This window comes from Pungitius pungitius, chromosome 12, assembly GCF_949316345.1.
Source record: "Pungitius pungitius chromosome 12, fPunPun2.1, whole genome shotgun sequence".
Taxonomy (NCBI): Eukaryota; Metazoa; Chordata; class Actinopteri; order Perciformes; family Gasterosteidae; genus Pungitius; species Pungitius pungitius.
The window spans coordinates 8716975-8734643 of NC_084911.1; the positions used below are offsets into that span (position 1 = coordinate 8716975).

A 17669-nucleotide genomic window follows, 5' to 3' on the forward strand; every position below is an offset into this window, starting at 1 on the left:
TGCTGGAGCTCTTTCTACACGCAGCGTTTCCAGCCACAGCACCCTGAGGCTGGGCTCGTGCTACGTGATCCAGTTGAATGGACAAGGTGGAGGGCAGACCACCTGGTTGGCTGACCTGTGGTTCCCCGCTGATCGTCACCTCTGGCTGATAATGTGCGGGCATGCTGTCTCTGTCTCTGCTCCCGTTGGTATGTCCCGTTTATCGGGCCCTCAGGCTCTCCACCCAGACCTCCCAGCACAGCGCAGCCTCCAGCTTCCTCGCGACAAGTTAAGGCCAGTCTGTTGTTAACCTGCGGCTAACTAGTCGCTTCCTGTGTCCCAAAAATCGCGCCCCGAGGTATTAAATGGTCATTGTCCATGCCATCATGGCATGCATTCACAGACGAGTTTGCATATTTCTTTAAAAGGTTATTTTGCTTTAAACTCAAAGGCACAAAAAGAGAGCGTACGATATCATGAGTCATCGGCATTATCATTTCTACAATAATAATAATCATGTTTTACACTATTGTTCAGTTTGTCCGTCTGATTACATTATTTGAATCATCCTGACTTTTAGTATTAATTTCCTGCTCCAAATATAATAATTAAAGGCCAATTATAACTAGTGAAGAGTGAGGACAGAAGTCCCGTCCTCATCAGCATCCTCATCCTTTACGTCTCAGCTCGTCTGGGTCAGTTGGGCATTCTGTGAAATCAATATAAATGGCAACTTAAATCTCTGAATGGACTCTGTTCACACACACTCTGCGCGCGCACACACAAACACACACACACACACACACACACACACGGAGTGAGTGAAGGGGGATGGAGTCTTAAGTCGTCCAACCAGCCAACCAGCTCCTCTTGCTGAATAGATGCACGATCACCGAAACGAGAGGGGAGGCGCAACGGGCAAGGAGCTGCCGGCTCTCTATATCCCGCTGCTCAGAGGCGCTCTGACTCCATTCACTTCAGAGTCCCACACTGTCAAGGACCTGTGCAGACTGGTGCAAGGCAAGCTCTGGATAGCAAACAACGGCAGACTTCTCCCTTGTGATTTTCCAACAGGACCTGCGCGATTGGATTATATTCTTCTAGGACTATTAAATAATATCAAAGAAAAAACGTGCGTCTATATTCTGGTTATTCTGACGGCCGCGCGTTTTGTTTGGTCTTTCAGTCAACTGGGCTGAAGTTGGGAGCTTGTTTTTCAGGGTTGAAGGACAAGTGCAATGCTCTTCACACCGGTCTCTGCCTGAGGAGCTGCAGATCGAGCAGCCGCGCGGATCTCGTTCAAGAGGACGCGGTCCAATGTGAATGACCAGAGACGGCGTCCAGCCTCTTCAGCTTTTCACAGCTGCAAACGAGTGCACGGAGTTCGACCGAGCCCGCTGAGCAGCTCGGACACCCCAGTTGTCCCCCCGAGGGGATGGTTGTGGATCCTGTGGGGCCAGGAGCGATTCTGCGGCTCCTACAGATTAGCACCTTTTTCTCGTTCGGGGTTCGATCTGAATTAAAGGGAGATGAGAGGCGCACTTTGTTACTTCCTGCTGTGGACGACGTACCTGCTGCTGGCCACCTCTGAGGTAAAGTTAGCAGGACTGCGCATATCCACAGTGCCCCCGGTGTCACTTAAAAGTGGGGCCGGAGGGTGCAAAGTGCCCCGCGGAGCGCGCATTATTTCTCCATCAAATAAACACCACAGATTGATGCTTGGAATAAGTCGTTTAATAAAGCGCGTGTTTGGCATAGAATATAAGAAAACGAGCAGACATGATTTTTTAAATATTTATTCATTTGAATCAACCTATAAAAAAATCCCAACTGTCCGTTAAAGGATACAAATTAATAGTATAGACAGACGCTGTTATAAGAAGAAGAGTGAGAACATCGATTCATAGTTGGAGAGAGAATAAATCGCACCTCGGCTTCAGCCACTAGGAGGGCAGTGACTGCACTCCTCTGAGAACCAACATCGCGTCTGCATTTGGAAGCACAATACAGTTATTTTTGGTGATTGTGCCAAATATGTTTGTAGCCTGGACCAACTGGGCAAACTTTTTGTTTGGTCTAATCGTTCATGGGAACCGCTCCGGGCTCCTATAAATAGCCCGTGTTCCTGTTCCTGTAAGGCTGCGCGTTAACTCCAAGGTGCCCGCATGACCGCAACAAGTGCAAAGTGTGGCGAGCTGCCGCTCACACGGGCGGAACCGTGGTACCGGCGGCTCAATGCACCTTCCACATTGCCGCAGTGAGTCAAAGAGTAATAAAAAAACAGACGTTTTATCAATTCAATTAATAATAAATGTGTGGGCTGCAGGTGTTTGCGCGATCATTTCCTTGCTTTTAAGGTGCAGGCAAAGGAAACCAGTATAACCTTTGATATATATATATATATATATATATATATATATATATGCTCTTCAAAGTATTACTGATGGGGTCTGCTAGTTGTAGTTGGCACACGGTTGCAAAATTGTTCCTCGTGGTTGTTTGAACCCAGTACGTTGACCTATACCGACAAACAATTACAAAAACGTTTTGTCACTGACCCGACACATCTGTAACCTTCATCTCTTGTTTATTTTTTTTGCCCCCCCCCCCCCCCCCCCCCCCAAAGGAAGTGGAGTTTCCCCAGGAGCTGATAGACAGACTGTCCCACAGTGAAATCCACAGCATCAGCGACCTCCAGCGGCTACTGGACATTGACTCCGTAGGTAAATTCTGCCTCTTGATACTTTCATCATCAGAGATTCTGAATGTTCGCACGTGACACTGCTATTGTTGATGTGACAGCACGGAGCAAAGGTTGGTCCTAAAAACAGCTGCAGCATTATTATTATTATTAATATTATAGTATCAGCAGTGCCCGTATTAGCTGTGGAATCCCTTTTAAACATAGCCATCTCTGTGGTTACACCTGCATGTGGTATGGGGATTTTCTATATGTATTTTAACAGTGATGCAACATGTGCTCGTTTAAGGATCAAGCCAAATTACTATCGCCTAAATGTGCAAAGGTCATATCTAAAATAAATATGCATTCCTTTGTTTTTAAACTGCGATTTTGTGAAAGTAAGATGTAGAGAGCCATTCCAGTGGGTTTAGCGGATTTGGTGGAAGAACAAGGACACCTGTTGTTCTGGCACATTCTGATAATTACAAATTGTGACCCCTGAAATCCAGCCCTGGCGTGCGTGATAAAGCAGTTACCCTGATAGGTGCGTTTACTGTACACTTGCGACAAGGATGAAGTTTTACTGGTAGTTTTTTGGTTGTTGTGCATATTCTTTCAGCTGCTGCAATAAACTGTCTTCATAGCAACCAGCCTGCCACTAATGTTGCCCAGTAAACAGAGACAGCGGCTCACCGGTCAGGAAGGTTCCTCCAGTTTCAGGTTCTTGGCGGTTCTGCTTCTTCTGTGGTCGGGGGACCGCTCCGTCTCAGGCTGTCTTAGATTAGGTAACAGGGGTGCGCTGGGAGAAAGTGTTTGCCTTCACTTGAATCTCACTGAGGCTTTTTACCATACATCCATTTCTGACCTCGCCCCCAAAGATTGTTTGATGGAAATAGGTAGTCACAAAGTTAGACAGCTCCTCAATGGTCACGGCTCATTAGTAGCCTCAAAACAAATTTTCATTTCCTTCCCTTTTCTGATGGATACATCAACGACGACAAGTATTAGTACCACGTTATGAGTGTGTTTCATTTATTAATACACAATCAAACAGGCATCGTTGCCCCACTTTATGTTGAGCCCAGAATAGATCCCTGGTTTTGCTTCTAGCATGAGAAGAGGTGTTTATAATTGAATTAACACGTCTTTCTTCAAACGCAGGAATGTTTTGCAGGGTAACAGTAGTAGGCTGATTATTATTACGAGGACATAAACCTGTCTGACGGCCAGCTTGGCGGCCCAGGCGAGCCCATTAAAAGACCGTTGACGCCAGCCAGAGGGGTATTTTCAGAGCTTTTGTTGCAGATGGCCAGGACAGTAAAGCTACCAGTAAAGGCTGAACCCTACGTATCATAGCCTGTCAACCAGGGAAGGAGAAAGGAATGGGTTTAAATGAGGCGTCGGGTTAAACCTTTGATCATTAATACCTGGAAAATGCAACACAGACTGATGTCGTGTTTTAAAGGCCAAACCCAGGCTATCCTTCATTATTTGGACGAAGTCCTCAATCACATGATTTTGTCATTATCGGATGTTGCTGTCCCGGGAAGGATGACTTTGTAGTTTAGTGCGTAAGGATGTATATGTGTCAGAATACCTGGGAAGCCCTGCAGGGGTTTTCTTGCAGTTGTGTGTTTCATTCAGCGCTGCTCTGCTCCGTGCACACATCCTGTTGGATGGTGTCTCCTGCTTTGACTGACAGATAAGATGACCCGCCGTAGTCTGCAGATGGCTGTCTGGCCCCTGAGGTGCTCCTCTCCTCGCTTTTCTCCCTCTCTAACCCCGTCTCCCTCCTTAGGCGGCCCCTGGCCTGCCTGTTCTTATCTCTCTCAGTGAAGGACTTTGACAGAAAAGGGAACCTGACTCTTGGCGTGGGGCAGAGGTGGAGGAGGGAGCGGGAGGATTCTGGAGATTGTGTTCCTGCAACACTTCACTCAGAAAGGCTGCAAGTTGTTGTGCAGTGTGCTTTCTGACAAGCCGGCATAGTGTTCACGAGTGTGTACAGTTAAAAGCACTTACGGCTACTTATAGTGCCTTGAAAACACATTTGTTGTGCTTCAATCCATTAACACCTCGGCCACCTGACCTAAAAGCATTATTTTTACTAACTCAGTTAACTGTTAAAGAAGGAAGAAGCAGGAAAGAGGGACAACGAGAGACTTTGTACAAGAAGACAAAAATATGTTGTACAAATAGAGGACGAAAGAAAGACCAGAGGAGGAGTAAAGGGAGGGAGCCGAGGCCCTAATGGAGGGAGTAATTTGCGAGTCATGAAAGCCTGATTCACAACAAGAGACTGTCTCTTTTCTCTAGTCTCAGTTACACGACGCTCCGGGCGTGTCATTGTTTCGTACTAACCTGGAGCCAACAGAAGCGCAAGCCCCTCACTCTTCATTCTTCTGCCTCCCTAAACTCCTCTCTTCTCTCTACTTGTCTCTTGCATCTTCCTGCCTGATCACTCTGATTGCTTTCTTTCCCCATGCTCCTCCCTTTAGCGCAAAGAAAACACCCTCAGAAAGTTCCTTTTATTGTGCTGAGAAAAGGACTCTGCAGTCTATAAAAGACTTCTTTATGCTCTCCCTCTCTTTCCCCTGTCAGCTCTGACACAAACTGTCTCCAGTGGTCACAGTGTGACGCCCTCCCTCACTCCTGATGGGGGGCGGGGGGCAGAAGGGGGGAGGGGTGAAGAGAGGGCTAGTCGTGATGGAGACAGAGGAGCCACAGTGGGAGTTCTGTTAGTGACCCGCGCTGTTAAAATGTTGTCGGGTAGGAAAATCTGTCGAAATGAAACCACCTGTAGCGCAGACGGTCTATTTGTGTTTGCACACATATGGAGACTATGTGCTACATACATTCGGCATGTTCACTTGTGTTTGAACACTGTTCCTCAGCTGCAGTCATGACTTCCCTCTGGACCTTTCACTCTGGGTCAATGGCTGTCTGACTGACAGCACGACAGCCTAGGAGAAAAATCACAACTCTCTCCCAGAGGAGCAGACCTGAAAAAAAGGAGACATCCAAGAGCAAATAATCAACCAATCCCAGAGGTGGATTGTGTGTAGTTAGAGGAAATCCCTTCAGATGACTCTGGTCAAAGCACAAAGGAGCTGGACAAGGGCAATGTGTTTGCCTTTGGCTAAGCTTTGTTCTGCTGGTTTACATTGGGTTTAGCATGTTACGGAGGATAATGAGAGGATTTTGCTTAGTTGTGAGTGTGTCTTTACGTTAAGTGTACAGGTGTAGGATTGTGTCAGCCTGATGGGTATGCTGTACCTACAGACAGGTAGACCCGCCCACTTAGCAAACACTCTCAGACTGCTCTTTGGGAAAAGGCTGTATCCTGCGAACACGCTTTATCGCTATAGCTGCTCTGGCACTCTTCTGTAATCCAAGTGTATTCTGGGTGGGGACCAAAACAAGCACGTTTTATCAGATGACCATGACTATGAATATGCTGAGATGGCTATATTAGTCTGGAGTTAAGGAGTCTTAAGGAGCTGCCACTGCAGCATAACGAAACATTTACTTTTCCAAGTTGCTGAATGATTGAAAAAGCAAACATTTTTAGGTAAATGAGAGGCACCAAACCACCAATTAGATTCAGGGATAATGGCGGCTGAGCACCACCTGAGGGCCACTTTAGTCCGCAGTTCTTCTGTGAGAGCCAGTTGTTTTTGAAGGAGTATGCTGACTCACCTGTGTCTAGATACTTTATTCCTGCTGGGAAAGTTCAGCCAAATGAGTGAGTGAGGCTGACGCACAAGTCTTGCAATTACCCAGAGGTTTTGTGTAACGTTCGCTTGCTGCCTCTACCATGCGTACTCTGCATGCTCTACTTGAATTTGTGACATCACCAGCAGTCGCCCTGTCAGCCATCAGATTGAATGAAACCCTTTCCCTCTAAGGCAATAAAAGCGCGTGTTACAGACAGCTAAGAGGCCAGTAGGAAGTCACCATCTCATTATGGTAGTGTGAGTAACCAGCACATTAGTAGTTGTGGGAGGGGTCACGTTCAGCCTTCTGGGGAGGCCTAGCAAGCCACCGACCACGGTCAACTCTTGGAATAACCGACTCATCGCCGGTTTATTGGTTGAATGTTTCCTTGTGTTTTCTTCCTCTCTGTGCGACATTCATTAATGAGGTTGCCTTCTGTTTTGACGAGGTACGGGAAACAATGTTATCGAGGAACCCAAGCACCACAAGCACCACAACCAGCATAAGAACTACTCCCGTCAACACGGTTACTACAACGACCTGAAGAGCTCGCAGCTCCACAGCCGACGCAAGAGGAGCATTGGTAAGACTGAATGAATATTACAAGGTGGCACCATGATTACACTCTGCACGATATGCTGCACATCACAACTTAGCACAACTTATTACAGTGTCACAGTGCGCTAAAAATAACCCCTATCTTAAATATCCCCCTCCCCCCCGACATTTGAGTTCCCAGGAGATGAAACCGATCACTTTACACACATCTTAAACAAAGCTAACAGTTTGTGGCTTTCATGTGGCCTTTTGGTGGATAAAAGGAACCCTAATGAAGTCGTCTACCCAGTATTTATGGCATTAGGAAATCATGAGAAATTGGACTGGTGTGTGAGGTTCACGAGTCCGTCTGACATGAAGCCTTTTAATTGGCTGTGGGCTTGCAGATCTAAGACACACGCGTCAGGGGAGAAATATATCCTCGAGCGTGGAAATTCCGGGCATTCAGGGCTCAAGTTGCAGCTTGTCCAGGCTCTAAGTCAAATTTCTTCATAAAACGCCACGCGGCAAGATATCTGATCAAGGAATAGAGAATACCATGTAGTGTGCAATGTGTGCGTTAAGCTCTCACCGCAGTGCAGCATTAAAAGCAAAATAGGAAAAAGGTTGTATCTCATGCATGTGGCCATATTATACGTGTATGATACATATACCATTTTGGCAGCTGTCCACAAATGCCCTCACATTCTGCACATGCACATATCTTCTTTATGACCTAATGCTATATTACTATACACCCTCTGTCACATCTTTATATTTGAGGGCTTGTCAGTGCATTCAAACTTAAAACAGCTTTTTTTCATCATGACCAATAGGGTCAAAATTAGATTTCCCACCGGCGCACACAAAGGTTTTCAGGCCTAGCAACGCTGCGTTAACCCCAGTGAGGACTCTGAACAAAGGAGTATTCACTTTTTGTCTCACCGACTTGATCCCAAAGCTCTTTGGCTGATATGAGATCAGCTTTTTGGATAGCTTGTGCCTTAAAGGAGGTTGGGTGTGATCCGGGGTGAGACAAACAGCTCCCACATCGAATGAGTCATCAAATAATGAGCAGCGAAAGAATCCACAAAGCACCTGGGAGGGAAAAGGACGGATTCCAACAATACATCAGCACATGCATGCATTCGGAAAATGTGTCACCGAACGCTAATGCAGACAAGACGCATTAACCTCAGTTCCTCATTCTTTCTTCCAGTAGAGGAGGCGGTCCCGGCGGCGTGTAAGACGCGGACGGTGATCTACGAGATCCCCAGGAGCCAGGTGGATCCCACGTCTGTCAACTTCCTGATATGGCCACCCTGTGTGGAGGTGAAACGCTGCACAGGCTGTTGCAACACAAGCAACATGCGCTGCCAGCCGTCCCGCAAGCACCATCGCACCGTTAAGGTAAGACACACATCCCAACAGGTACGATAGTGTGCAAGCTTGTCCTTGCCATCAATCCAAATCACTAGGGAGGGGTTAATCACGCAATATCGTACTCACCTCATTCCTTCCACAAACACACCCGTTTCCACTGATACATTTCCACCACTTTTCCTTTCACCAGGTAAGTAAATCATGTGAGACCTAAGGTTGGGTTGACCTGCCTAACTTCACGCTCCTTTCCGCCCTTTTTACCCCACTGCTACCCTTCCAGTCTCCTCTGAGCCTCCTTGGCAGGTACCCAAATGGTTGCCCCATCCTCTCCCTCTAGCCACTGCAGCCGATCACCACCATCTCTTCTCATAACCATCCCATGTTTGGCGAGAGTCCAGGGCGACTGTGCCAGGAAGGGAAGGAGAGAAAGGACAGGGAGGGAGGGTTGTTGGCACTTTCAGCAAGGACATCTGTTGAAGGGTTGACCACAGAGGGATGATCCTGACAGACATAAGACAGACATAAGACAAAGAGAGCGAGGGCGAGGGAGAACAACCCTGTCTCCCAGAAATTACGTTCCCCCAGACCGAGAACGTCTTCCCAATTACCAAAACATTTTCTGATCAACATCTTTGCGCGTCTGCGTTGGAGAATGAAAGACGAAGAAGAAAACGAGGGTAAGTGACGTACTTTGGGTCCTACCTCCTAATTTCTGGGAAACAGGGTTATGGGAGAAACAGTTGAGATAGCGTTGTCGGTTACTGCACAGCCATTCGTCTCCTCTCTGTTTGGCCCTTTGTCTTGTCTGGAAACAGGGAGTCTGGATGGGACCGTATGACCAAGACAAAGACAGAGGAATCCAAAGGGGGTTGCACTGTTCTCAGAGGCTCTTTGGCATCGCTAGCTTGAAAACACATGTCCTTCTGTTCAGGATCAGAGGAGACACCGGGGGCTGGAACTGAGTTGTTCCTCCGCTGTATTTACACTGCAGACTGTTAGCCGCTGCATGGCTCTGTTTGGAGGTATGGGAGTTATGTGCTCTGCAGAGGCAACCAGGGCATAAACAGGATAGCCTGGAACACTCTGACTGTGTTTTTGTTCCTCTTTGAGCCTATCTCTGGACTCTGTTGTCTCTTTAATCATTGTGAGCTTGCACTGGGCACTGGGACATCAAGCAGGGTTTTTAAACATGCCGCCTCTATGAACTTGCAGAGCAATGAAACAAATAGCAGGCCTGCCCACCGTACTTCCCCTTGGCACACGCTCAGTTCAAGAAGATTTCAGTGTGTATAGGAGGAAATTCGCCTCGCTTAAGTCTCGTAGGTGTAGAGCAGAAAGCTGCACTGAAAAGAGGACCATTGAAGGCCAGAGTTAATGGTCAAAGACGCTGACTCACAGTGCGGTAGGAGCTTGGGTATTCACCGCAAACCGTCTGTCTGTAGGCCAAACAGTAGGTGCTTCAATAGGAGCAGTGACAAGGTTGGATGGAGAAAGACTAACGACGGTGGACAAGAAACTACAAGGCCGTAGATTTTTCTATTCCCGGAATTCCATGATGCCTGCGACTTTAGCCGTGTCCACTCGCGATACTGAGAAAAAAATGAACACACAGACGGGCGACGGACCATTGGCGTGTGGTGGGAAGGGGTTTACATGGGGGACGTTTTTCCATGTGGTTCCAGTCGCAGTCAAGGGGAGCCGAGAGGCGTCGTATCCCTGGAACGGTCATTCGTCAGGGCTCGCTTCGATCAGGAGACATTCACCACTGTGTGTGAGAGACATTGTCTCAAGCCAAGTTCTATTTTTTTCTGTCTTTCCTCTCAGCATTTAGCTGAATAGGGGTTCAGTTTCTGCTTCTCTCTCCGTTTATTAGAAAGCTAAAAGTGTTGCTCGTCTGGCCAAGGATGGGAAAAGAACACATCTGCTGTGTTTCTTTCCATCTCCTGCCACTATGCATTTGTCCAAATGCACCTTTAGTTATTTATTCCCTCTCTGTTTCTACACCTTTTTCTTTTTTTATGCTAAATCCCCCAAAAAATAGAACAGGTCTGGGCATGCCCTTTACTGTACAAGCCTGTCCTGTTCTGTAGTAGGGTAATAAAAATGCAATTTTAAATAGAACTAGCGTGAAGGAGGAGAAGGGGAAGAAATTAAAGTCGTTCCCTTTCTTTTAAATGGTCTCCATTTTCTACAGTATTTTGCAACTTTCGAGAACGTTTCTTGCATTTTGGTCAATTATCTGCTGTGTTTTATCCGTAAAATGTGTAGGTTGCTTCACAGTTTTGTTAACATGCCTGAGCATAGCAAAGGTAAAGTAAATGACAACGGTGTACGTTTCATCAATTTATAGTAGGTTAAGTATTAAAGAGAAGCAGATATGAAAAGAGGGGCAGAACGTTGTGGAAACAGACAGGAGAGCCAAACAGAATTCTTAATGAGGTACAGATTAAGAGTCAGGAATAGCTTTCTCAACTTGAACGTGCGTTACTTTACACATCCGTCTTTGTGCTTGTGAATGCGTGTGAGTCTCTGTGTGTGAAGCTAAAAGCCTCTGTGTTTGTTCTTCCTATGGGGCTGATTAAACAGCCCATGAAACGGGAAAAGAATGGCGCTGTCACCCATCCGCTCACTCATTAACTCTTAAGGCTTCTGCATTAGATCTAAGTTCATTGCCTTGCAGACAAGGGGTACAAGAAAGGAAATTCAAAAGTTTGTCCGCATATTAAATGCTTTTCATAATTAAAGTGCTTGGAATAATGGACACCAATGATTGGAAGAAAGCATAAATGAGCTGCTATAAATTCTCTGTAATACTTCAAACTAAGGGAAAAAATGGTACTTGCGCTGTGGTGCTTTAATAATCTTATTTGCAAAATCAACACAATTGCGATCCATAGGAGGTTAATAGGACAACTGTCCCCTTTTTACTGTCTCCAAAAGGTGCCTTAATGTAACGATTACGGAATAATGTGCCAACAACAAAGCTCAGTTTCTCTTGTTTGGTTTGGTTTAGTAGCCAGAAACTTTTGATGGACCTATAAGTATTTTGCAGAGGTCGTAGAGGCATGTCAGCGCACATCTGTGTAAACCTAAGTGGGTGTGTGTGTGTGTGTGTCTGTGTGTGTGAAAGAGAGAGAGCGATTTATGCTATGCTACGTGAACCCGCCCACTGCAGCGCAGGGACAAGGCCATTTGTGTGAAGGGGCAGCAAGAGGAAGACGGGCCGCAGAGTAATGAAGTGTTGATGGCTGCAGGATCAAAGTGGAGGCTGACAGAGGGCCGGGCGGATGTAGCCACAGTTCTGAGTGTGGGGGTCCACACGTCTCCCTGCACCGGCCCAACCCCATCCCCATACACGCACGCACACACACACACACACACAGTTGCAGTTACCTCAGCAACCGTGGGTCAGTGCCGGGTGTTGGGGGACGCTGTAGCTGTAGCCCTGCGGTTGTGTGGGACCCTGACTTACGGGGTGTTTCATAAATAAAAGGTAGTGTGACGGCGTTACAGTGTGCGTGATTTATGGTCGTCAGAGGGGTCCTGTGCATTACGTGATGGCAGGGAGGGGGTCGGAGGGGGGTGGAGGGGGACTGAGGGACTGAGAGGCCCCCTGTGTTTGAAGTTCCTTGAAGCTGTGAATTATTTTCCCTTTGATTCACTCAGCTCTTCTACTAGATGAAGAAGGGTGAGGGAGTTTGTGTGTGTGTGTATACAAATGTGTGTGTGTGTGTGTTGTGCACGGCAGGGGTTGCGGGGCGGGTCAGAGACCACTAAGCCAGAAGCCGGAGAGTTTGGCTACTGCTGCACCGGCTGGAATGCATCAGCTTGAGCAGGAAAAGTAGCAGTCATATTTTAATCATATTTTAGTTCATTTCTTCACTCCTCCTCTCCTGTCCTCCCTTTCGCTCGTCCCCTCTGACTTCATCCTCCCCTCCGACTCTGTTCACCGCTCAGTCCCGGAGTCTGATTGTCTGTAATGTGAAATAGTTGTTCACTCCCTCCACGGCCTTTCTGTCTCATTCCTGCAACAGAGCCATCTCCCACTCTCTAATTTCAGCTCTATGCCAGTCTTTGCTATTTACCATATACATATATATATACAGTATATATAGTTTCAGTTCTCTTTCATTAAAATCATATTTACTCTTTCAGGTGTTTTCCCTCATCCGCAATTGTTCTTCAAAGACATTGGCGGGACGTAAATGAAAGATTACATCTTTGGATTCTTTGATACTTGATATTAAACAATGATTCCTTTGGTCTCTTAAGGGAGGGGTTGGCACATCGTGAGGTCAGGGGCAGATAGGTATTTACCTCCGGTGATACATTAGTTTGTGTGTGTGGAGAGGTGGGGAGAAAGTGGGGTGCCATAACGTGCCTTTTTCGGCCTTGGAGACCAGTGAGTGGCTCACCTTGTTCCCTCTCCTCTCCACACACACACACACACACACACACACACACACACACACACACACACACACACACACACACACACACACACCGCCCCTTCCACCTGATATGTGAGTGTGTGTTTTGGGAGATTGAAGCAAAGGTTTTCTCTGTTCTATAATTTGCTTTCTTGAATTTCCTTTTTGTCTCGTCTGATTTCAAATAGGGAGACATTTTTTTATGTGCCCCTTCCTACAAATTTCCCCACCTTTCATCCACCAGCTCACAGTTGCAGCATCTCAACAAGAGCTCTTTGTTTGCGCGGCTCAAGCTATGCGAGTCTCCCTCCTGATAAATGAACTGCCGCCCCGCACTGCCTCTTTCCGCCCTACCGTTCTCCAAACACACGCTTGCATTCTTAATTTTTTTTTTCGCTCCATTCTGTCACTGTTCCAGTTTACGATGGCCCGCGGTGCACGTTCACAACCCTGTTATGTTTTCCTTGGAAAGCCAGGGGTAAAACTTTCCCCTCCGTCATCCTCTCATCAGCGCTCTGCGCTCAGGGAATTCCCAATTAGTCCGACCCGGGACAATCGGCTCCACAAAGGGGGCCGCGGAGACACTGAGGACAAACCAAAGTGGGGCGGGGGGGGGTGCACTTCCCTAGAGCCCCCTGCCTAACCCCGAGCCTATGGATCAGATATCATTCCACAGGCCGCTTCTCCTGGCTCAGGATTTCCAGGGAGTTTTGATCGGTTTGATTTATCCAAAAGAGGGCGCGGGGCCTCCGGTCGTAGCATGGGGGGGCTCTTTCTGATGTATGTTTTATGTGGGAAGTCATTGACTCTGTCTGGGTAGGAAGCTGGTTTCCTTTGTGCGGTCAAGAAAGTGGCTCAAAATGGGAAAGTAATATATGCCTGTGGAAAATTGGAGGAGCGAAGACTCAACACAAGAAACAGGAGCCAACGCGGGAAAGAGAGTGTTAACAAAGTGGGCAGATATAATTAAAGCACAATTATTGACATTCACAGACGAGTATGAGTTGGGCCTCTCTTCATCGCTTCATCCGTCCGTGAATAGCTGTTTGTTTGTTCAGAAAAGTTGGGGTTTGTGTGTGTGTTAGTCACATATGAATCTACCTGAACAAAGCCAGGGCACTGCAGAGTCTTTAGGGGACCGGGTGCTTTCGAACTCCCCTCGGCTCAGAGGTTCAGGGGGACCCGTCCCCCAGAGACAGCTGCATGTTTCATCTCTCCGTCAGATCCACAGATCCATTCACAGAATCAGCCGCGCTTTTCTGGGAGATTTGTGTGTACCTGTGTTGCACGTTTGATAGATAACAACCAAACCTTTAAGAAATTATTTATCCACCTTGTTAGCTTTATTGTAAAAAAGAAGGTTGAGCAACCCAGAAACTGAACATTTAATAGGTAACCCATGAATGCCCTCTAATGCTATGCCATGATCACGGTCAGTTCCTCCTTTCCTTCCTTAAATTACACCCTCTGTTTGCAGAAACACACACACCATCGTTCCCTAACGAGAGCTGTGGTCCACCTTCCCACTCTGTTCCTCCCTGCTTTTGCCCTTTCACCCGACCATTCTCGCTCTGTCAGGGCCTGATAACAGCAACCCAGACACTATTGTCCTCTGTTTGCTCACTGCATACCTTCCCTTCTAGCTTACTCGCTTTTCACTCCCTCTCTTCTTTCTCTTTATTTTCTTTACATGGAAAGAAACAGTTGCAAAGGAGCAGGTGGTGAAACGGCCGGCCTCTAATTTCTTTTTTAGCCTCCCCAGATGACCCTCCAGTCACTGTTGCAGCACTGTCATGAGGCAATGTCAACATTTTACGTTGTTTTGTCGGACCTTGTATGTTCATTTTTCTGCTTGACTAATTCTCCATTGAATACCAGCCCTGGCCATGCAAATGCCATCACAGGATAGCGGAAGAAGGCCTCTCATCGGTTTCGGCCCGTTAGTCAGTGCATGTGTGCGCCTCATGCTGACTGCAAAACAGCGTTGTTCATAACACCAGAGAGCGCTGGGAGATTGTCGGCCAATATCCTCTCTCGTGCAGCGACCAGGAAGACGGGTGAAGCAGGGGATATTGTTTCCGTGTGGCCCCCGGGCCCTCAATGGTGGACGGGGAGGGTTACCTGCCCTTGGCACTCACATCAGAGAGTAAAGGGCGCATCGAGGCCACCTCCCAGAGTTGCACAAAAAGATCATCATAACCTCCAAGCAACCTTCTCTATTCAGCTTTCATCTGAGCTTTAAACAACATTGGTCCTTTTTCATCTCTAGCTGTCGGGTGGAAAGTGGAGGTCAGACATGTTGTGTTAAACTGGGAGGGTGTTAGCTGGACTAAGGGATCGGAATTCCTCCATTACTTTTGTGTTTGCTTCATCGAAAGGCGGATTATTGGGGTTTCACTGCCCTGGATTAGACCACGTAAGCTGTATATTTCTTGCATGCACATGTTAAGCAGCACTTTCCATTAACTGTGAAAAAGTATCAATGTGGATTACAAGGAGCCTACGTGTCAGAACAAGGTGAGGGAGTTTAGTTGTGTGTGTCTGTCTGGCTGTGGATGCTGCAGGCCTCGGAGGGGCGTGTTGCACTGGGGGGGGGGGGGTCCTAGCCTCTCTTCTCCTGCCAGGGTAAAGCTTCCCTGGGCTTTAGGGTGTTAACCGCTCCCCCCCCCCCCACCCCCTACCCGCCATCTCTGCTCTCCCATTGTTGGAGCTTGCTTACACAAGGTCATACACTCCATTCAGTATTTACACACCTGATCAACAGCCCATAGAGCACACAGCGAGCGGAACCCAATGCATCAGCCTCTGAGGAATGCTGCCGTCACACTTCAAACACGGGGGAGGCGAAGGATTGGACCGGTGTTTTTTTTATTTTTATGAATCGGTTTATGAAAGAGTCATCAGTCACAGCGCTACGCCTCTTGATGATAGCAGATGGGCAAAGAGTGTGTGCGTCTATTCATGACACGAGCGCGGCGAGGAGTCCTGTCGGCGCTGGAGATGGCTAACCTCTGCTCTCTTCCTCACTTCAGGTGGCTAAGGTGGAGTACGTGAAGAGGAGACCCAAGCTGAAAGAGGTCTTTGTGCGGTTAGAAGATCACCTGGAGTGTGTGTGTGCATCACAACATCATGTGGTGGAGCACTCCGATGCAGAAACAGGTAAATGTGGCCGTCAAACATATTACGCAACGTATATTATTCTCAAATTGTCTCCCACCGTTACCCTTTGGCCGAAGACACTGAGATTGAGTTTGACCCCGCCCTCATCCCTGCGTCATCATGCATCATTGTGTTCCTCATTTCTGTCTGATGGTCTCTCTCTCTCTGTCTGGCTCTTTGGCTTTGCACTGGATGACCTGTGAAGTGGCTTGCTATTGCAAAACTGTAAAGCTTGCTTGTTGGTGCCTTGTTAGACAAGGGTGTGTGTGCGTGCGTGCGTGCGTGAGCGTGTGTGTGTGTGTGTGTAAAAGTGTATGCGAGTCTGTGTGCCGAGGGAGGGTGTCCAAAGGCTGCTTGGCATGACAGCAAGTAAACCCGCCAGTGCCTTGATCTGAAGCCTTTCTCTCCCTGGGAGGAGATAAGCGCTGAATTGTGCTGATAAGGCATCTGAAGTATTTATAGTGTGTTATATCTTTGCACTCGCTGCTTCTGTCCCAGGGCTGTTGTGCCTCGCTCTGTGTCATAAACCCTGCTTCTTGCTTTTAACTCTCCGCCTTATCCTCCCTCCCTAACTTTGTGCTTTCAGGCCACCGTAGGGCTAAAGGTAAAAAAAGAAAACCTAAAAAGCTAAGGCCCAGCAAGGAAATATTGGCGACATAATAAAAGTTGCACTCAGTACCCAAAGTCCACTGAAGAGCTGTGGAGGGAACAGGTAGGAGTTTAGCAACATGGCGCCCTCTCACCTTTCGGCACTGCAATCGCCCTATCAGGGACCATCACCAATCACATCACATCCAATCAGTGCGAGGAGGGGGGCGGCTAAGGCTTAACATGTGCTGAATGCTGCATGCTGATTTTGAGGCCTGCTGAGCATGCACACCAAATACAGCAGAAATGCTCTGTTTCACAGTTTTGCGCTTGCCGTGTGGTTTGTGTGCACTGTTTTTAGTTGTGTTATGCAGTATAAATCATTGTATGCCACTGTTTCTTACACAGCTTAAAATACACTGTTTGTCATCATCATCATCTGTAAAAAAAGGAACCACATGTTTTCTTTCCCAGATCTCTTTTCTTTTTCACATGAAATGACGCACACGTATTTTGACTGGACACGAGGTGTGGTCTAATCACTGTCTTTGAAATCTGGAGAAATATGATTCAGAACGCTGTGGGTCTTGCGTGTGTCGTGTCAGCTTGTTTGAAATGCATGAGTTTTGCAATTGAGCACAAAATGCAACACTTATTCTTCTTGTCAGGTTGAGTTTGTGAAAAGTTGACTTTAATTCAGCGTGCTCTCTCTCTCTTCCCCACAGTGGACGTGAGGTGAGAGCAATCGGAGCAAATGACTTCAGCGTGGGAGGGACCTCACAAAGGATGTCACCAACAGGAGGCCCGCTCGCTCCTCTTCCACACAGACCTTCATTTTAAAAGGACAAGACTCCAGACTAAAAAAAAAACAAACAACAGACCTAAAAGAATGCCAAAGGCGCTTTTATGAAAAACGGTAACCAGTGATCACAACATCTTCCGTGGAACGTCACCTACCCAGACAACTGATCCCCGCCACTGATTGAAAGTCAAAGAGAAAGATGCGGTACCTCTGCCAGGGCGGACAGAAGCTGAAGGAAGACGATGAAAGGGATTTTGTGTGGAACATTTTGAGACTTTGTTGAACAAGATGCACAACGAAAACAGCTATAAGACAGTTGGATCAAACAGCGGCGGATGACCTCCAGCCCGGGGGGGACATAAAAGTTCCCCGCCCCGACAGAATGACTCTTTCT

The 17669-nt window shown here is 47.4% G+C and overlaps 1 protein-coding gene across 2 annotated transcripts; it reads left to right on the plus strand.

Moving 5' to 3' along the window:
• The first annotated feature begins 892 nt into the window (after positions 1-892).
• Positions 893-17370, plus strand: pdgfab (platelet-derived growth factor alpha polypeptide b). 2 transcript variants are annotated; one of them, XR_005120626.2, is made up of 7 exons: positions 893-1571; positions 2606-2702; positions 6825-6959; positions 8133-8323; positions 15759-15885; positions 16472-16597; positions 17199-17370. XR_005120626.2 is itself a non-coding variant. In XM_037477124.2 (6 exons), the coding sequence occupies exons 1-6, from the start codon at positions 1509-1511 to the stop codon at positions 17210-17212; spliced, it is 627 nt and encodes a 208-aa protein (XP_037333021.1). In that variant the 5' UTR covers positions 899-1508; the 3' UTR covers positions 17213-17370. The 2 variants fall into 2 exon arrangements, 1 of the variants encoding a protein (XP_037333021.1); XM_037477124.2 differs by lacking the exon at positions 16472-16597 and having other exon boundaries at positions 899-1571.
• The last annotated feature ends 299 nt before the right edge of the window (positions 17371-17669 follow it).